Source organism: Eretmochelys imbricata, chromosome 28 (assembly GCF_965152235.1).
Source record: "Eretmochelys imbricata isolate rEreImb1 chromosome 28, rEreImb1.hap1, whole genome shotgun sequence".
In the NCBI taxonomy this organism is placed as follows: Eukaryota; Metazoa; Chordata; order Testudines; family Cheloniidae; genus Eretmochelys; species Eretmochelys imbricata.
The window spans coordinates 7,102,207-7,123,095 of record NC_135599.1 but is presented as its reverse complement, the minus strand read 5'-3'; the positions used below and the strand labels follow the sequence as shown (position 1 = coordinate 7,123,095).

Below are 20,889 nucleotides of genomic sequence, written 5' to 3'. Positions count from 1 at the left end.
AGAAATCTCAGTAAAAACCATCGCAAGCGCAATGCTAGACACGCAGATGCCATCGCTGGAAATAGCAAGTCCTTACTGCTGCCTGTTTTCAAGGAGGACTCGTTGGTAAACTATAAACGAAATAGCAGAATGACATGCATCTGCACAGTGACAAAGCTAAATGATGAAGTGATAAGAGTATTTCAGGGAATGCCGGGAGCAGAGAAGACAAATTTTGTGAACTGCTGTGAGACTTTACGCAGTCGGACACACTGACAAGGGGTTCTGTGTTTCTGTAAAGTATTTCACGGAATCAAGTCTCCTACGGCATCTCAATAGGTAACATCAGACAGAGAGGAGCTGCAGTGACTGGGCATTGGGAGGCCTGTGCCTTTAAGAACCCAGCCCTGGGAAGCCCACCCTGAGAGGTGCTGCCTGTGGGAGGGGAAATAAAAAAGCCACTCTGCCCCCCCCCCCCATTTTTGCAAACACTGGGGTCTCAGTCCACCAAGATAACTGTTACCCCTCTGCTCCTCTCTGTGCTGGGGTTTTGCCCTCTGTCACCGTCTGGCAGCTCCTCCCCCCGCATGCCGGATTTTGCCCCTCAGCCCCTATCCTAGCCCTCCCTCCAGTTGCTTGACCCACCTTGCGAGTCAATTTTCACCCCCTCCTCAGGTCCTGGCCACCCCCCTCCTCTGATTTCCCCCCTTGCCCCTTTTTAGCCCCTGTATATAGCAATCCACAGACTCTGATTCCAAGTCAGGGCAGGGTGAAGGGAAGTGGCTTCAGCAGATGTTACTGAGCATGCTCAGTTCATGTGAGGATGCTCAGTGCACCCTCAGTACCAAATTCCTACGGGGGCAGTTTCTCACACGACACCTGAGGCCACGTGCGGGCAGTGGCTCCATCACTGTCCAGGCCCCGCCCAGGCACGTTCCCCACCCGGGAGCAGATCCAAAGGGGCTGCGAGACCTGCTGCTCCCGGAGCCTTTGTGCGGAGTCTCTGTCCTGCCCGCCCAGTGCTGGCCCTGGGGTCTCTCTGGCCCCTGGTGCCTGCAGATCCCGGCCAGGGGCGGCAGAGCCTGGGACTGGGTCCAGCTGGAGAAAGTCCCCACCCCAGATGGGCCCAGAAAGTGCTTCAGTGAAAGCCTGTCCCTGGACCAGCCCCACTGGGGCCGCAGGAGCAGCCTGGAGCTCAGCCCGGGCTCCCAGCTCACACTGGAGCCAGCAGCACCGGTAGTGTCTCGTACCGTACAGAGCCCCGCCTCCGGGATCTGCCCCACGGCTCTTTTCCTGCCTTCCTTCCTACCAGCCCCCAACTCCCCGGGCCCCTTCCTGGCTCCTTCAAGCCCAGCCCAGGCTGCAGCTGCCGCACTCACCAAGCCAGGGACTTTCTGAGGTGGGAACTAGCCCCATCTCTGCTCCTCCTCCTGCCTCTGTGTGTCCCAGAGCCGCTGCAGGGACTGTCCCACAGCCAGGCTCTCGCTCCTATTAGCACTCACAGGGGCCCATCCAGCTACGGGAGAGTGAGCACCCCTGGGAGCAGGGAAGTGACCAAGTCTCCGTGCCAGAGGGCAGGGGGAGGGAGACCCAAAGGGGATAAGGAGAAATAAGCAGGGAAAGCAGTGCCCAGCTCTTTTCTGCTGCATCACCCTGAGTAGATTGCTCCTGAGCTCTGGCATTCCAGCCCCCATTGCTTATTGAAAGAAATGACTCAATATCCCACTTACATGCTTTATTAACATGAACAAATAAATCCAAGAGCACCCATCGCTAAGGCTAAATGACTATGGACACCACGCAGCTAAGGGTTAAACAATACAGTGATAAAGTTCAGGTCAAATCAGTAAATCAGTGAGTTAACGAGGATATTGCATTGGAATCAAGTCATCAATTTAATCAAACCATCATATTAATACAGCAGAAAATCAACCCTTATAAATCCTAAAAGAGCAACCCAAGAAGGCAGGTGTATATTTAGTGATGCCAAAACCCCAATCAGAGATTTTTACCCAGGCAATGCAACCCAGATTTAGCCAGATGAATATTTCAATACCAAAGCTAAATTATTGCTTATATTTAGCCTACAACCTCAAAGCTAATTACAGTTTTCTACTTAGATTTCACTATTGTGTAGCTAATACTTCAACTTGCCTTCTCGCCCCAAAACACATACAGACCATAGAGAGACATTAGTAAAAGAAGTTCAAAGAGCTCTCGCTGAAAAATACATATCTGACAGCTCAATTCCTTGCAATGCTTCCATAGGTGAGGAGCATGCATTCAGTCATTACATCGGGCAGTGTTTGAAGGCTATTAAGATTTGGGGAACTACTTTTCCTAGCATCTTCCCTTTGTAGATTTCAGAGGTGTTCACACACTCACACTCTGTTACAGCCCAATCTAATAGAAGGGCTGGGAGGTCTCCACGTTCATAAAAAGAAAGACGCAAAACTGAAAAAGAAAGAAAATGTTTCTAAGTTTATAAGGGGCTGGATCTCTGCACCTCTCAGTCTTTGGATTCACCTGGAGTAGGAACCGTAGCTGCTGTTTAGGAACCAGGTAATGCAATTGGTCCAGCACGTTGGGCTAGCAGGCTTTTCAGGTACAGGGAGACTAGTGAAGGCTGCATAGCCTGTCGACGTTGTGATTCATTCCCCAGAGGGGATCAGTGCTGGGATCCTGGCAGTCAGTCTGTCTGAGGCTACGTCTACACGGGCAGACTTACAGTGCTGGCAGTTACAAGTGCCGCTCAGAGAGTGCTGAAGGGTAACTGCTATTGTGTGTTCACACTGTCAGCTGCCTGCACAATAGCGTGTTCACACTTGTGGCACTTGCAGAGGTATTCAGAGCGGTGCACTCTGGGCAGCTATTGCACTGAGCATCGCTTCCTTTTCTGCCGCTAAGAGTTGTGGGAAGGCAGAGGGGGTTGCGGGTCATCCTGGGTCCTGTCCCAATGCCCCATGATGCATTGCTTCGCATCACAGTAATCCCTGTGCTTCCATCTGCATTTGGTACCATCTTTCAGTTTCATCTTGCAGTTTGTGTACTGCACACCCTGCCTCTTTCAGGCTGCAGGAATGGATCCCGCACTGATGACCAATATGATGCTCACTCTCACTAACACGTCACGAGTGGCAGCGGTGTTATTCCTTTAACGACAAAGGCAAGAGGAGTTCAACATTGATCTCTCCACACGTAATACCTACAACATGAGATTGCTTGCGGCATTCACGGAGATGCTGACCACAGTGCAGGAGTTCAGCCGCTTTTGGGCTCGGCAAACAAGCACTTAGGGGTGGGATCACATTGTCATGCACGTGGGATGACGAGCAGTGACTGCAGAGCTTTTGGATGAGGAAAGCCATATTCATGGGACTGTGTGATGAGCTCACCCCAGCTCTGGAGCACAAGGACAAGAGAATGAGAGCTGCCCTGTCATTGGAGAAGAGCATGGCAATTGCACTGTGGAAGCTGGCTACTCCAGACTGCGAGCAGTCGCTAACCAGTTTGGAGTGAGAAAGTCAACCATTGGACACATGTTGGTGGAAGCGTGCAGGGCCATTAATTGCATCATGCTCTGAAAGACACTGACCTTGGGCAACGTGCATGACATTGTGGATGGCTTTGCACAAATGGGCGTCCCTAACTGCGGAGGGGCAATAGATTGCATGCATCTTCCAATTCTAGCACCAGACCACCTAGCCACAGAGTACATTGTTAGGAAGGGGTATTTCTCCATGGTTCTCCAGGTGCTTGTGGATCACTGTGGGCATTTCATAGAATCATAGAAGATCAGGGTTGGAAGGGACTTCAGGAGGTATCTAGTCCAACCCCCTGCTCAAAGCAGGACCAACCCCAACTAAATCATCCCAGCTAGGGCTTTGTCAAGCCTGACCTTAAAAACTTCTAAGGAAGGAGATTCCACCACCTCCCTAGGGAACCCATTCCAGTGTTTCACCACCCTCCTAGTGAAAAAGTTTTTCCTAATATCCAACCTAAACCTCCCCCACTGCAACTTGAGATCATTACTCCTCGTTCTGTCATCCACTACCACTGAGAACAGCCGAGCTCCATCCTCTTTGGAACCCCCTTTCAGGTAGCTGAAAGCAGCTATCAAATCCCCCCTCATTCTTCTGTTCCGCAGACTAAACAATCCCAGTTCCCTCAGCCTCTCCTCATAAGTCATGTGCTCCAGTCCCCTCATCATTTTTGTTGCCCTCCGCTGGACTCTTTCCAATTATTCCACATCCTTCTTGTAGTGTGGGGCCCAAAACTGGACACAGTACTCCAGATGAGGTCTCACCAATGTCGAATAGAGGGGAATGATCACGTCCCTCGATCTGCTGGCAATGCCCCTACTTATACATCCCAAAATGCCATTGGCCTTCTTGGCAACAAGGGTACACTGCTGACTCATATCCAGCTTCTCATCCACTGTCACCCCTAGGTCCTTTTCTGCAGAACTGCTGCCGAGCCATTCGGTCCCCAGCTTGTAGCGGTGCATGCGATTCTTCCGTCCTAAGTGCAGGACTCTGCACTTGTCCTTGTTGAACCTCATCAGATTTCTTTTGGCCCAATCCTCTAATTTGTCTAGGGCCCTCTGTATCCTATCCCTACCCTCCAGCGTATCTACCACTCCTCCCAGTTTAGTGTCCTCTGCAAACTTGCTGAGGGTGCAATCCACACCATCCTCCAGATCACTGAGGATCCTCCGGACATTAAGTAAGGCTGGTCCAGAAAGGTGGATGCATCTTTTGGAACACTGGCCTGTTCAGGAAGCTGCAAGAAGGGACTTTCTTTCGGTGTCAGAAGATCACTGTAGGGGAAGTCGAAATGGCCATTGTGATCCTGGGAAACCCCTCCTACCCCTTAATGCTGTGGCTTATGAAGCCATACACGGGGCACCTTGACAACAGCAAGGAATTGTTCAACAGGCTGAGCAAGTGCAGAATGACCGGTGAGTGTGCTTTCGGCTGTTTAAAGGCCCTCTGGTGCTGCCTATACGGGAGGTGGGACCTGGCCGATGACAATATTCCTCTGCTTATAGCCACATGCTGTACGCACCATAATATTTGTGAAGGGAAGGGTGAAAGCTTCACTCAGGGCTGGACCGCTGAGGCTCAGTGCCTGGAGGCTGAATTTGAACAGCCAGAGACCAGGGCTATTAGAGGGGCACAGTGTGGGGCCAGAAGGATCAGGGATGGCTTGAGGCAGCAATTTGAAGCTGAAAGCCACTAACATTTGTTGCTGTGCACGGGAGTGCAATGCTAGGAGGTGACTGTGATTGGTGCAGATGATGTACTATGAAGACTTAAGAAAATTGCCTGTTGCTTTGCAGGGCTCTGTTTCCTTTTAATTAATGGAATAAAGGTTGCTTTCAAAGCACAACTATTCTTTTATTAAAAAACAACAACCAGAGGAGAGAGACAAACAAACAATCAACAACAAAAATCAGGACTGTGAGGAGTGGGGGAAGGGAGGGTCCCATGAGGAAGAGGGGTCCTGGGACAGTTAAAAATTTGTGTATATCCAGGTATCATATGCAACCTTATCCTTTGGAGTACAGTGCAGTGGGCACTGTACTTCAGCAGGAATAAACTGCAGAAGGACGGGTGCTGAGTGCACTGGGTTCTGGGTGCCCGCAGGGCTGGACTGTCATGGAGAAGGAGTGGAATCTAGCGGGTACAGATTGGAGCCAGGAGGTTGATAAGAGTGTGTTGGCATTGTCTGGCGGGGTGGGGGCACCTGGGAAAGAGTTTTGCCACAGTGGCTGCAGGGGAGGACGGAGCAGAACTGCTCAGTTTTCAGTGCTAGTAGCACTTGGAGAGTGTCTGCTTGGCGTTCCATAAAGATTAAGGGCTTCATTCTGGCGCACCCCATTCTCCTTTCGGTCCCTTTTCTCACTGTTCGGCCACTCCTTCAACTCTTGTTTTTCAGCTGCGGAGTGCATCATGACCTCATGCAGAAAGTTCTCTTTAGTTCTTCAGGGCTGCTTTCTAAATCTGTGTAGCCGTTCAGCTGGTGATAAGAAGGAGGCTGGCTCCCAAAGGCGTATCTGTGAAGCCGAAATGCAACATTTAACAGAAGCAGTATTGTTTGCAAAACACAGATCACTGATTCAGTGATTTAAAACACAGCAACTATTCACATACCTATCACTAACTGGCTGACCCCAAGCAAGCACACATGAGCCACAAGACCCCCAAAATAGTAACAGCAGGGGCAGTGGAAATCACTGTTCCAGGACCATACTGTACACTGGGCACATGGCTCTTGGGGAGAGACAGCAATGGCGGCGGGGGGGGAGGGGTCATAATCATTCCTGTGCCCACATTTTCCACAGGCTGTGTTCATTATAGAAGATATCTCATTGAAGAGGGCAAGCAGGAAATCAAGGGAGGGTCTTCTCCAAGACTGCAGCTTCCGCCCTGGCCCGTATGTGGCTTGCCTGTGTGCGGCAATGGTCTCCCATGACCCCCCCTGTGACGACAGAGTGGGGCAGGAAAATTACCCTTAATGGGGCAAGAAACAAAGCAGAAGTGAGGGAGTCAATCAACACCCTGTTCTGCCACTCTGACTGGGCATGTGGTGGTACACACATCATACAGACACAGGCCTGCTATCTGCAACCCTCCTGCCCCCAACAACTCACTTCAGTGATTCCCAAAATCAAAGCCATTTACCAGGGCCTCCTCTCTTGTTTGCGCTTCACCAAGCTCCGACAGCTGAGACTGGCTAGCCTCCTCCAGGTTAGAGAAAAGCTCCTGGCTGCATGAATCTCTGACCTCTGAGTTGTCCTCTGTCTCTGGTTCCCTCTCTTCTGCAACATCCTCGTCCAAGATTTCCTCTCCTGGCTCGGTCCACTCTTGACTGGCACACAAGCCACTGAAGTATCCAGAGTCGCCTTCGCAGTGGAGGTGAGGTCACAACTGAGTATCGCATCTAACTCTTTGTAATACCAGCAGCTCATGGGTGCATCACTGGAGTGGTGGTTTGCCTCCTGCACCTTGTGGTAGGCATTTCACAGCTCCTTCACTTTGGCCCTGTACTGCAGTGTGTCCCAGTCATGGTCCCTTTCTCTGATGCATTGTGAAATCTGTCCATAGGTATCATAATTCCTATGGCTAGAGAACAGTTGGGACTGGACAGCCTCCTCTCCCCAAATGCCGATGAGGTTCAGCAGCTCGTCATTGCTCCAAGCTGGGGACAGCCTGGTGCGTAGAGCAGGCCTGGTGACCTGGAAAGATGCACTGAGGCCACTGCATGCATCACCAAGCAAACGGAAGGGGACTTTCAAATTTCCCAAGGAATTTCAGGGGTGGGGTTCTCAGTTGGTCATTTGATGGCGGTGCAGTAGAGTTCAAACCAATGACCAGAGAGGCGAGAACAGGGATTGTGGGACCCCTCCCAGAGGCCAATAGCAGTGCTGTAGCCCCAGTGCAGAAAGCTCTACGCCTCTCGTCGGGGTGGCTTTTTTACAGTGTTGCAACTGTGCAGTTTCTGTGCACTAAGTGGCTTGGCGGTGTGTACACCTCAGAAGTTACAACACAGAAAGCTGCTTTCCTGTGCAGAAACTTGCCAGTGTATACAAGGCCATAGATGGCTTACATAAGAATGCAAGACTGGTCATTCCGGGTCAGACCAATGGTCCATCTAGACCAATGTGCAGCCTAAGAGTGAATAGTGCCAGGTGTGTCAGAGGGAATGAACAGAACAGGCTTGTTGACCTGCAAGGTGAAGGTCTGTCACCCTTACCTTTAACATTATTGTGGTCAATTCCTACTTATCCTATCTTACCAGCCCTTCCCCCGAGGTTACTGGGCAAATCAGGTGTGAACCACTGCTTTGATACAGACGTGTTCCAATCCAGCTGAATTGAGGCAGACTTTGGGCCAATGTCAGTTTGTAAAAGGCCTGCTTCACTCAGCAGGTTTCTCAAAGTATCTGTTGCTCTGAACCGTATGTACTGTGGATGTGAACCCCAAAGATATCAACAATGAAAGAAACACAAGGCCAGTTCTGAGGAGGTTTCCAAAGCCAGGCCTGAGGGTTAAACAGCTGTGCTCAAAAGGAACAGAGCCTCAACACCTATAAAAAGAACTGGTTGGAAAAACAAAACAAAACTTAAATGAAAAAAATGAAACCAAACCAAAAAGCAATCCAGAAAAGCTACCATCACATATCCATCACTGTCAAGGTTCCTTCCCCACTCTGAACTCTAGGGTACACATGTGGGGACCTGCATGAAAGACCCCCTAAGCTTATTCTTACCAGCTTAGGTTAAAAACTTCTCCAAGGTACAAACTTTGCCTTGTCCTTGAACCATATGCTGCCACCACCAACCATGTTAAACAGGGAAAGAGCCCACTTGGAGACGTCTTCCCCCAAAATATCCCCCTAAGCCCTACACCCCCTTTCCTGGAGAAGGCTTGATAAAAATCCTCACCAATTTCTACAGGTGAACACAGACCCAAACCCTTGGATCTTAAGAACAATGAAAAATCAATCAGGTTCTTAAAAGAAGAATTTTAATTAAAGAAAAGGTAAAAGAATCACCTCTGTAAAATCAGGATGGTAAATACCTTACAGGGTAATCAGATTCAAAACATAGAGAATCCCTCTAGGTAAAACCTTAAGTTACAAAAAGACACAAAAACAGGAATATACATTCCATCCACCACAGCTTATTTTACCAGCCATGAAACAAAAGGAAATCTAATATATTTCTAGCTAGATTACTTACTAATTTAAGGTATTATGAGGCTGCATTCCTGATCTGTTCCCGGCAAAAGAATCACACAGACAGACAAACCCTTTGTTCCCCACTCCCCTCCAGATTTGAAAGTATCTTGTCTCCTCATTGGTCATTTTGGTCAGGTGCCAGCGAGGTTATCTTTGCTTCTTAACCCTTTACAGGTGAAAGGGTTTTGCCTCTGACCAGGAGGGATTTTATAGCACTGTATAGAGAAAGGTGGATACCCTTCCCTTTATATTTATGACCATCACCATTTTAGATTTTTACATCCCCTGCCTGATGTGACATCTTTGCTTTGAAAACAAGAGAGCTGGGGAACTCTGTGGCTGTTGCCCTCTAAGTTTCACATCTTCTCTCAAGTAATTTTCCTCTTAACAGAAGATTTATTTTAAAATTTATCAAAATTTTAATCAGGAACAGTCAACATGGATTCACCAATGGCAAGTCATGCCTGACCAATCTGATTGCCTTCTATGAGGAGATAACTGGCTCTGTAGATATGGGGAAAGAAGTGGATGTGAGATATCTTGACTTTAGCAAAGCTTTTGATACCGTCCCCCACAGTATTCTTGCCAGCAAGTTAAAAAAGTATGGATTGGATTAATGGACTATAAGGTGGATAGAAAACTGGCTATATTGTCAGGCTCAATGGGTAGTGATCAATGGCTCCAGGTCTAGTTGGCAGACCGGAGTGCCCCAGGAGTCGGTCCTGGGGCTGGTTTTGTTCAACATCTTTATTAATGATCTGGATGATGGGATAGATTGCACCATCAGCAAATTTGCAGATGACACTAAGGTGGGGGGAGAGGGAGATATGCTGGAGGGTAGGGATAGGGTCCAGAATGACCTAGACAAATTGGAGAATTGAGCCAGAAGAAATCTGATTAAATTCTAGATGGACAAGTGCAGAGTCTTGCACTAAGGACGGAAGAATCCCATGCACCGCTACAGACTAGGGACCAAATGGCTCGGCAGCAGTTCTGCAGAAAAGGACCTAGGGGTTACAGTGGACGAGAAGCTGGATATGAATCAGCATTGTGCCCTTGTTTCCAAGAAGACTAATGGCATATTGGGCTGCATTAGTAGGAGCATTGCCAGCAGACCGAGGGAATTGATTATTCCCCTCTATTCGGCAATGGTGAAGCCACATCTGGAGTACTGCATCCAGTTTTGGGTCCCCCACTAAAGAATGGATGTGAACAAATTGGAGAGAGTCCAGCAGAGGGGAACAAAAATGATCAGGGGGCTGGGGCACCTGATTCATGAGGAGTGGCTGAGGGAACTGGGTTTATTTAGTCTGCAGAAGAGTGAGGGGGGATTTGATAGCAGCCTTCAACTACCTGAAGGGGTGTTCCAGAGAGGACGGTGCTTGGCTGTTCTTGTTCTCTCATGTGCCACCACTGAGGACCAATGGTCTCAAGTTGCAGAGGGGGAGGTTTAGGTTGGATATTAGGAAACACTATTTCACTAGGAGGGTGGTGAAGCACTGGAATGCGTTACCTAGGGAGGTAGTGGAATCTCCATCCTTAGAGGTTTTTAAGGCCCAGCTTGAGAAAGCCCTGGCTGGGATGATTTAGTTGGTGTTGGTCCTGCTTTAAGCAGGGGGTTGGACTAGATGACCTCTTGAGGTCTCTTCCAACCCAAATCTTCTAGGATTCTAAGATTCTCTCTATGCTTCATGAAAGTTTGGATCCAAATGGCAAAAGACAGTTGTGCCCAGTGTAATCATGGCATCCTTTAGGAGTGTGATCAGTGCCACTTAACTAGGTAGCAGCGTTCTAAAAATAGTTTACCTGGGCCACAGGTCACCATAGCGTCCATCTCTGGGGTGAAAATCAATCACTAGTACGTGCAATTTCTACCTGAGTTCTTGTCATATCTTTGACCTTCCTTGGAGTAATTTTACACTTCTCTGGCGCAGAATTCTTCACCTAGTGTACAACATATCAGTAGCGATAGTGAGGTATAACTCCCCCAAATATGCCCTTTTATGTCTTTAATCTGGTGGCACAGATTTAAATTAGGGACTAAATTCAGGTGCTGCTTAGAATCCCTGTAAGACACCAAACGTCAGGTATCTATTAAAAATAGGTGTCTTTCTGCAGCTCTATCACATTCAACATGGATTTCATTTTCTACACGTTTCCAGGATCTCCCAGGGGTGAGCTGAACAGAAATGTCACTTCCATTTTTCCCATCCCTACCTAGATAGGTATTCTATTTCCCAAATAATAGGCAACATGCACCTGATTAGGAAGGAGATATCTTCAGGAGCCATCTCCTGCAGGGCCTAGGTTACAACTGCTTTGGGAGCCAAATGCATGGGTATTTTGCTTAGTTACAAGTCATTTACTAGGGAATCCTCTTCCCAGCCCTTTAGACAAAATATTGACCTAACCAATTCAACAGCAGGAGGATTGGGATGGTGATGGGGAATAAGGGAATCCCTCCACCTTAACCCATGTTCTTCTGTTCTTACAGAGCATGAAATAACATTTTTCCTTATCCCTGCCCTTTGTTATAGTTCAATACATTTCAAGTGAGGAAAATGGTAGTAAAGATATCTGGTCTCCAGCACAACCTGAAGTAACATCAGAGCAACTGGGAATGAAAGTTTGTTCCCCAAGGGGGAACTTGATGTCTAACAGTTGCTTTGAAATGGGGGAACAGTATAACCGTGATGCTCAGGGTTTGTTTAGACTAGGAAAAGTGATGGAGTTTAGGTCAGGTCAAGGGGAAAGCTAATGCCAAACGCTGCACCTGGGCTGCATCTGCTCTACCACTATAATTGTCTTTTCACACCAAGATCACTCACTTGAGCAGCCAATGCCATGTACAGCCCTAGTGGATGTAAGGCACGGGTACTTTGTTGCCTCAGTGTAGCTTGTGGGGATGAAACCTCCCTCTCCCACCTGGAGATGATGAACATTCCTGGCTAGAGGGACACACACTCCTATGATTCAAAAGGAAAGGAGTTGACAGAAAAGATGACAGGACTGACCCCAAAGAAGGGTGAGCTGACAAGGCAGAAGCAGGAAACTCATCTGGTGGAGCTGAGAAACCATGGTGAAGATGGTGCAAAGATCACTATGTGGTAACTACAGTTTTCAGAGCAGCAGCTGTGTTAGTCTGTATTCGCAAAAAGAAAAGGAGTACTAGTGGCACCTTAGAGATTAACCAATTTATTTCAGCATAGCTCACGAAAGCTTATGCTCAAATAAACTGGTTAATCTCTAAGGTGCCACTAGTACTCTTTTTCTTTATGTGGTAACTACCAAATGTGATTAAAAAAATCTAGCTAGCACTAGTCAAGGCATTTATTACAGTTCTCTCTCATGTGGATTTTCTGATGTTTAATAAGGGTTGAGCTCTGATTGAAGCGTTTCCCACACTCAGAGCAGGTGTAGGGTTTCTCTCCTGTGTGGATTCTACGATGTATGATAAGGTGTGAGCTCTGATTGAAGCTTTTCCCGCACTCAGAGCATGTGTACGGCAAATCTCCTGTGTGGATTCTCTGATGTGTGATCAGGGAAGATCTGTGATTGAAGCTTTTCCCGCACTCAGAGCATGTGAAGGGCATCTCCCCTGTGTGGATTCGCTGATGCGTGATGAGGCTGGAGCTCCAGTTGAAGCATTTCCCACACTCAGAGCATCCGTAAGGTTTCTCCCTTGTGTGGATTCTCCGATGTCTGATTACATGTGAGCTCGCATTGAAGCGTTTCCCACACTCAGCGCATCCATAAGGTTTCTCACCCGTGTGGATTCTCCAATGAGCGATAAGGGAAGAGCTCCTATTGAAGCTCTTCCCGCACTCAGAGCACATGAATGGTCTCTGTCCACTGTGGAGTTTCTGATGTGTGAGAAGGTCAGATGTCCCATTGAAGCTTTTCCCACACTCAGAGCAGGTGTAGGGCGTCTCTCCTGTGTGGATTCTCTGATGTGTGGTCAGGGCAGATCTCTGATTGAAGCTTTTCCCGCACTCAGAGCATGCATAAGGTTTCTCACCCGTGTGGATTCTCTGATGTGTGCTAAGGGATGAGCTATCACTGAAGCGTTTCCCGCACTCAGAGCATGTGTAGGGTTTCTCTCCTGTATGGATTCTACGATGTATGATAAGGTGTGAGCTATGATTGAAGCTTTTCCCACACTCAGAGCATGCATAAGGTTTCTCACCCGTGTGGATTCTCTGATGTGTGCTAAGGGATGAGCTATCACTGAAGCGTTTCCCGCACTCAGAGCACGTGTAGGGTCTCTCTCCTGTATGGATTCTACGATGTATGATAAGGTGTGAGCTATGATTGAAGCTTTTCCCGCATTCAGAGCATGCATAAGGTTTCTCACCCGTGTGGATTCTCTGATGTGTGCTAAGGGATGAGCTATCATTGAAGCGTTTCCCACACTCAGAGCATGTGTAGGGTTTCTCACCCGTGTGGATTCGCTGATGTCGGGTAAAGGTTGAGCTCCGATAGAAGCGTTTCCCGCACTCAGAGCAGGAGTAGGGCATATCTCCTGTGTGGATTCTCTGATGTGTGATCAGGGAAGATCTCTGATTGAAGGTTTTCCCACACTCAGAGCATGTGTAGGGCATCTCTCCTGTGTGGATTTGCTGATGGCTAATGAGGCTGGAGCTCCTATTGAAGCTTTTCCCGCACTCAGAGCACATGAATGGTCTCTCTCCACTGTGGATTTTCTGATGTGTGAGAAGGTCAGGGGTCCCACTGAAGCTTTTCCCACACTCATGGCATGTGTAGTGTGTCTCTTCCAAGTTGATTCTCTCGCGTGTAATAAGGTCTGTGTGGCTACTGACATTTTCCTCTGGCCTCTGCTGAGTCTCACAGGCTTTTGCTTTTTCTGGGAGTGCACAACTCCTGGAACCATTCCCTTTGGATCCTCCTGATAACGTTCCATGTGGTTCTACTTGCTCAGCATATTCCTGCTGGGGTGTCTCCTCCTCATTCTCACTCACCATCTTGTGACCTGATGGAAGACAGAGAGAATCCAGACACAGGTCACTCCCTGCGCCAGAAAGAAAGGAAATCTCAGAGAGAGGAATGGAAAAAGGGATGAACAAGCCAAAATGTGTGTGGGAGAGATCAAACCTATCAGGAGCTGATTTTCCCCAAACCTTTTCTCAGAGGAGACAAAAGATGGGATCAGTTCTGGGTCCACATCTCCCCAGAACTCTTAGGGGAAAGCGAGATTGGGGAGGGACCAGCTGCCAGTTGTCAGTCAGGATAGGCGAGAAGCCATGAGTGACATCTGCCGTAATGATTCCACATCTGCAGGGAACAATCCTGAACTAGGAAAGCTCACAAGGTCTTTGTAGGGCATCCCAAATATTTCTTGTATTCAAGCATAGTTTTTGCGTTGGTTTAACCAATTCCTCACCTGTGCAGGCAGCTCTCGGGAGCACTTCTTTCTCAGAGCCCTGGAGGTCTGGGACCCACGGCTCTTCCCCTCCTTCCAGCTGCGAGATCACATCAGGTTTGGAAACTGGAAACCCTATTCAAGGCAAAGAAAACAAGGGAGGTCAATGGAATTTGTGTGATACTTGTCACAAAGAATATACCATGGTTTTAACCCAAGCTAGTTTTTTAAGCAGTAACATCCCAAGGCCAGCTTCCTTGGCTCAAAGTGGCAGGAGAGTTATTATAAATCATATTCATTACCTTAGTGCCTAAGGGCCAACTAACAGTGGGTCTCCACTGTGCTAGGCAAAGTACAAACCCAGAACAGTAGGTGGCCCATGCCCTGAAGAATTTACAATCTAAATAGACAAGACAGGCACAGAATGGGGGAGGGGGTAGAACCCATGTTAGAATATAAATATTGAGGCCTGCCTGTAAAGCCTACACTTTAAGAACTTAGGTGTATTTTTATCACTCAGGGTATGTCTACACTACGAAATTAGGTCGAATTTATAGAAGTCGGTTTTGTAGAAAGCAGTTTTATACAGTTGATTGTATGTGTCCCCACACAAGTGCTCTAAGTGCATGTAGTCGGTGGAGTGTGTCCACAGTACTGAGGCAATCGTCGACTTCCGGAGCGTTGCACTGTGGGTGGCTATCCCACAGTTCCCGCAGTCTCCACCACCCATTTGTATTCTGGGTAGAAATCCCAGTGCCTGATGGGGCTAAAACATTGTCGCGGGTGGTTCTGGGTACATATCGTCAAGCCCCCGCTCCCTCCCTCCCTCCACGAAAGCAAGGGCAGACAATCGTTTTGCGCCTTTTTTCTTGAGTTACCTGTGCAGACGCCATACCATGGCAAGCATGGAGCCCGCTCAGCTAACTGTCACCATATGTCACCTGGGTGCTGGCAGACGCGGTACTGCATTGCTACACAGCAGCAGTTAATTACCTTTTGGCAGTAGACAGTGCAGTATGACTGGTAGCCGTCATTTACGTAGTCCTGGGTGCTCTTTTAATCGGGCGCCTGGGCAAACATGGGAGTGACTCAGCCAGGTCATTTCCCTTGTTTCGTCTCATGGCGATTCAGTCCTACCAGCAGTGCGCTGTCTTTTAACCTCCAGCCAGCAGATGATGGCTAGTTGTCATACTGCACCGTCTTCTGCCGAGCACCCAGGAGATGATGATGGCTAGCGGTCGTACTGCACAGTCTGCTGCCAGCAAGATGTATAAAGATAGATGAAGTGGCTCAAAACAAGAAATAGACCAGATTTGTTTTGTATTCATTTTCTCCTCCCTCCTTCCTTCCCTCTGTGAAATCAACGGCCTGCTAAACCCAGTCTTGAGTTCTATCCTTCAGGTTTTGAGTTCTATCCTTGAGGGGGGCCATTCAGTTTCTCGCAAAGCCACCCCCTTTGTTGATTTTAATTCCCTGTAAGCCAACCCTGTAAGCCATGTCATCAGTCGCCCCTCCCTCTGTCAGGGCAGCGGCAGACAATTGTTCCGCGCCTTTTTTCTGGGCAGACACCATACCACGGCAAGCATGCAGCCCGCTCAGATCACTTTGGCAATTAGGAGCACATTAAACACCACATGTATTATCCAGCAGTATATGCGGCACCAGAACCTGGCAAAGCGATACCGGGCGAGTAGGCAACGTCAGCGTGGTGACGTGAGTGATGAGGACATGGACACAGACTTCTCTCAAAGCACGGGCCCTGGCAATGTGGGCATCATGGTGCTAATGGGGCAGGTTCATGCGGTGGAACGCCGATTCTGGGCTCGGGAAACAAGCACAGACTGGTGGGACCGCATAGCGTTGCAGGTCTGGGATGATTCCCAGTGGTTGCAAAACTTTCGCATGCATAAGAAACTTTGTGACTTGCTTTCCCCTGCCCTAAGGTGCAAGAATACCAAGATGAGAGCAGCCCTCACAGTTGAGAAGCGAGTGGCAATAGCCCTGTGGAAGCTTGCAAGACAGACAGCTACCGGTCAGTCGGAATCAATTCGGAGTGGGCAAATCTACTGTGGGGGCTGCTGTGATGCAAGTAGTCAACGCAATCAAAGATCTGCTGATATCAAGGGTAGTGACCCTGGGAAATGTGCAGGTCATAGTGAATGGCTTTGCTGCAATGGGATTCCCTAACTGTGGTGGAGCCATAGACCGAACCCATATCCCTATCTTGGCACTGGAGCACCAAGCCGGCGACTACATAAACCGCAAGGGGTACTTTTCAATAGTGCTGCAAGCACTGGTGGATCACAAGGGACGTTTCACTGACATAAACGTGGGATGGCCGGGAAAGGTACATGATGCTCGCATCTTCAGGAACTCTGGTCTGTTTCAAAAGCTGCAAGAAGGGACTTTATTCCCAGACCAGAAAATAACTGTTGGGGATGTTGAAATGCCTGTAGTTATCCTGGGGGACCTAGCCTACCCCTTAATGCCATGGCTCATGAAGCCATACACAGGCAGCCTGGACAGTAGTCAGGAGCTGTTCAACTACAGGCTGAGCAAATGCAGAATGGTGGTAGAATGTGCATTTGGACGTTTAAAAGTGCGCTGGTGTAGTTGAGTGACTCGGTTAGACCTCAGAGAAACCAATATTCCCACTGTTATTACTGCTTGCTGTGCATTCCACAATATCTGTGAGAGTAAGGGGGAGACATTTATGGCGGGGTGGGAGGTTGAGACAAATTGCCTGGCTGCTGATTTCACACAGCCAGACACCAGGGCGGTTAGAAGAGCACAAGAGGGCGCGGTGCACATCAGAGAAGCTTTGAAAACCAGTTTCATGACTGGCCAGGCTACAGTGTGAAAGTTCTGTTTGTTTCTCCTTGATGAAACCCCCCGCCCCTTCGTTCACTCTACTTCCCTGTAAGCTAACCACCCTCCCCTCCTCCCTTTGATCACCGCTTGCACAGGCAATAAAGTCATTGTTGCTTCACATTCATGCATTCTTTATTCATTCATCACACAAATAGGGGGATAACTGCCAAGGTAGCCCAGGAGGGGTGGTGGAGGAGGGAAGGACAAGGCCATACAGCACTTTAAAAGTTTAAAACTTTAAAACTTATTGAATGCCAGCCTTCTGTTGCTTGGGCAATCCTCTGGGGTGGAGTGGCTGGGTGCCCCCCCACCACGTTCTTGGGCGTCTGGGTGAGGAGGCTATGGAACTTGGGGAGGAGGGCGGTTGGTTACACAGGGGTTGTAGCGGCGGTCTGTGCTCCTGCTGCCTTTCCTGCAGCTCAACCATACGCTGGAGTATATTGGTTTGATCCTCCAGCAGCCTCAGCATTGAATCCTGCCTCCTCTCATCACGCTGCCACCACCTTTCAGCTTCAGCCCTCTCTTCAGCCGGCCACTTACTCTCTTCAGCCCGCCATCTCTCCTCCCGGTCATACTGTGGTTTCCTGCACTCTGACATTGTCTGCCTCCACGCAGTCGTCTGTGCTATGTCAGTGTGGGAGGACAGCATGAGCTCAGAGAACATTTCATCACGAGTGCGTTTTTTTCACCTTCTAATCTTCACTAGCCTCTGCGAAGGAGAAGATCCCGTAATCCTTGAAATACATGCAGCTGGTGGAGAAAAAAAAAAAAAAAAAGAGTTAGTGGTATTTAAGAAGACACATTTTCTAGAACAATGGCTACACTCTTTCACGGTAAACCTTGCTGTTAACATTACATACACAGCACATGTGCTTTCATTCCAAGGTCGCATTTTGCCTCCCCCCACCATGTGTCTAGCCCTCACCTCCCCACCCCCATGGCTAACAGCGGGGAACATTTCTGTTCAGCCACAGGCAAACAGCCCAGCAGGAACGGGTACCTCTGAATGTCCCCTTAAGAAAAGCACCCTATTTCAACCAGGTGACCATGAATGATATCACTCTCCTGAGGATAACACAGAGAGATAAAGAACGGATGTTGTTTGAATGCCAGCAAACATACACTGCAATGCTTTGTTCTACAATGATTGCCGAGTATGTGCTACTGGCCTGGTGCGGTAAAGTGTCCTACCATGGTGGGTGGAATAAGGCTGCCCTCCCCAGAAACCTTTTGCAAAGGCTTTGGGAGTACATCCAGGAGAGCTGCAAATGCCAGGGCAAATTAGTCATTAAACATGCTTGCTTTTAAACCATGTATAGTATTTTAAAAGGTACACTCACCAGAGGTCCCTTCTCCGCCTGGCGGGTCCAGGAGGCAGCCTTGGGTGGGTTTGGGGGGGACTGCCTCCAGGTCCAGGGTGAGAAACAGTTCCTGGCTGTCGAGAAAACTGGTTTCTCCACTTGCTTGTTGCGAGCGATCTACAACGTCATCGTCATCATCTTCCTCGTCCCCAAAACCTGCTTCTGTGTTGCCTCCATCTCCATTGAAGGAGTCAAACAACATGGCTGGGGTAGTGGTGGCTGAACCCCCTAAAATGGCATGCAGCTCATCATAGAAGCAGCATGTTTGGGGCTCTGACCTGGAGCGGCCGTTTACCTCTCTGGTTTTCTGGTAGGCTTGCCTCAGCTCCTTAAGTTTCACGCAGCACTGCTTCGGGTCCCTATTATGGCCTCTGTCCTTCATGCCCAGGGAGATTTTGACAAATGTTTTGGCATTTTGAAAACTGGAACGGAGTTCTGATAGCACAGATTCCTCTCCCCATACAGCGATCAGATCCCGTACCTCCCGTTCGGTCCATGCTGGAGCTCCTTTGCGATTCTGGGACTCCATCATGGTCACTCTGCTGATGAGCTCTGGCCAGCGTGGCAAGCTGCAGGTGACCATGCAAACAGGAAATTGAAATTCAAAAGTTTGCAGGCCTTTTCCTGTCTACCTGGCCAGTGCATCTGAGTTGAGAGTGCTGTCCAGAGCGGTCACAATAAAGCACTCTGGGATAGCTCCCGGAGGCCAATACCGTCTAATTGCGTCCACAGTACCCCAAATTTGACCTGGCAAGGCCGATTTAAGCGCTAATCCACTTGTCAGAGGTGGATTAAGGAAATCGATTTTAAGAGCCCTTTAAGTCAAAAAAAAGGGCTTCATCGTGTGGGCGGATGCAGGTTTACATCGATTTAACGCTGCTAAATTTGACCTAAACTCCTAGTGTAGACCAGGGCTCAGCTACTTACAGGGGTATAAAAACAAAGAATCAAAATCACAGTCCGCCTGTTTATGGGCCTTCTCTCACTAGGATAGTCCGAGGCCTTGTTCTTAGGCTAAGGCCTTTGGCTAAGCAGTAGGGGCAGCCGTAAGTCTGGAAGTGTATGGTCACATTTTCACATCCCAAACCGGTCACATTGAAATAAGGGTATTCGGCTGTTAGGAAGCCGATCCTGTCTGGATAGTGCCCATCACCACCAGATAAAGAAATGGATCTTAAGATGGTTAAAGAAAACTCAGTTGGATAGCATCCTGTCTGGCAAGAAATCACTTCATTATCAATGGTTGTGAAACCCTCATTTCTTTATGTTTTATCTTTATGGCCCCCACTTCTCTATTGTTAATCTGCCTGGTTCACTAATTGTTTCTGTCTGCTGTATAATTAATTTTGCTAGGTGGAAGTTAATTAGTGGGATATAATTGGTTAGAGAATTATGTTACAATATGTTAGGATTGGTTAAGTTAAATTTCAGTGAAATGATCGGCTAAGCTATAGTTGAGAATATTACTATAGAAATTGGGGTCAAACAGGAAGGGGAAGGGAATTTGGAACGATGCTTGCTAAGGGGGTGGGAACAGGGAATGGGGAACAGGGACACAGGCAAGGCAAGGCTCTGTGGTCTCAGAGTTTTGAAGAGGGATACAGGGTAAACACTCTGTGGCATCAAAGCTGGGCAGGGGAACACTGGGGAACAGACTCTATGGGTCTGACTGGTGTGAACGGCTTCAGAATATGCTTGCTTGGAAACTAATCCCAATAAACATTGCATTGTCTGCGCTTCAGACTTCTGGTCTTTTGCCACTTGCTGTCTACCTGACAAGAACCAGGGAAGTGGGAGGGTGAATGGAAAGCCCTCTGACAAAACTGACATGACCTGATAACCAAGAGGTAAGCCTTTAAGGAAGGTTTTAATACATTTTGGAATGGATCAGGGATTCCCAAGAGGACTGAGGAGGGGGCGATGGTAAATACGCATTTAGATGCTTTTCTTGTTTTATATCTTTTTCCCCATCAGGCACACAGGCACACTGTCATGGATCCATAGGATCTGTGCAATGCCCAGGCTTATAAACAGTCCTTGGGACGTGCCCATTCAGTGCACGAGACCCCCAAGGGGTCCCACTCTTCCACAAGGATGGGCCATGAAACTTCAATGCCAGAGACTGAGCCTCCGGCTTCAACACTCCTATTTCAACCTGCGAGCTCTGCCCAGCAGGTGCAGCTGAACGACACTCCTCTTCAGAGACTGTTCCTCAGTCAATGCACAGAGCAAGTTTTTCCTGTGACACTGGGCAGACTTTTAAAACACAGCAGGGTTTATTAGTCAACTGAAACACAGCATTGGAAAGTCCTTAGATTAGGACAGAGAAGCAAAGACGACAATATAATCCATACTGGCCAATGCCCTTGAGCCATGCTGCTGTAGAAAACATTTTGGTTTCCTTTCACTGTGCCTGTCCATTTGTCTTCGCTCTGGCAGAGCTCCCTACATCTGCGAGCCCAGTTCTTCCTGCTCCCAAAAACATAACGAGTCCATGTATGCTTCACTCAGCCAAGCAGAGATCCTCCCATGGACAGGTAAGAATTATTCCCT

General features: G+C 48.5%; 1 protein-coding gene across 2 annotated transcripts; it reads right to left on the bottom strand.

Annotated features, from left to right (window-relative positions):
- Positions 1 to 8,493: 8,493 nt before the first annotated feature.
- LOC144258282 (uncharacterized) lies at positions 8,494 to 14,258 on the bottom strand. Of its 2 annotated transcripts, none has more exons than XM_077806728.1 (2): positions 14,126 to 14,258; positions 8,494 to 13,714 (listed from the first exon to the last, which is right to left on the bottom strand). In XM_077806728.1, exon 2 carries the CDS (start codon positions 13,704 to 13,706, stop codon positions 12,042 to 12,044), a length of 1,665 nt encoding a protein of 554 aa, XP_077662854.1. In that variant the 5' UTR covers positions 13,707 to 13,714; positions 14,126 to 14,258; the 3' UTR covers positions 8,494 to 12,041. The 2 variants fall into 2 exon arrangements, with proteins under 2 accessions (XP_077662854.1, XP_077662856.1); XM_077806730.1 differs by having other exon boundaries at positions 8,494 to 13,753; positions 14,126 to 14,248.
- Positions 14,259 to 20,889: the final 6,631 nt, after the last annotated feature.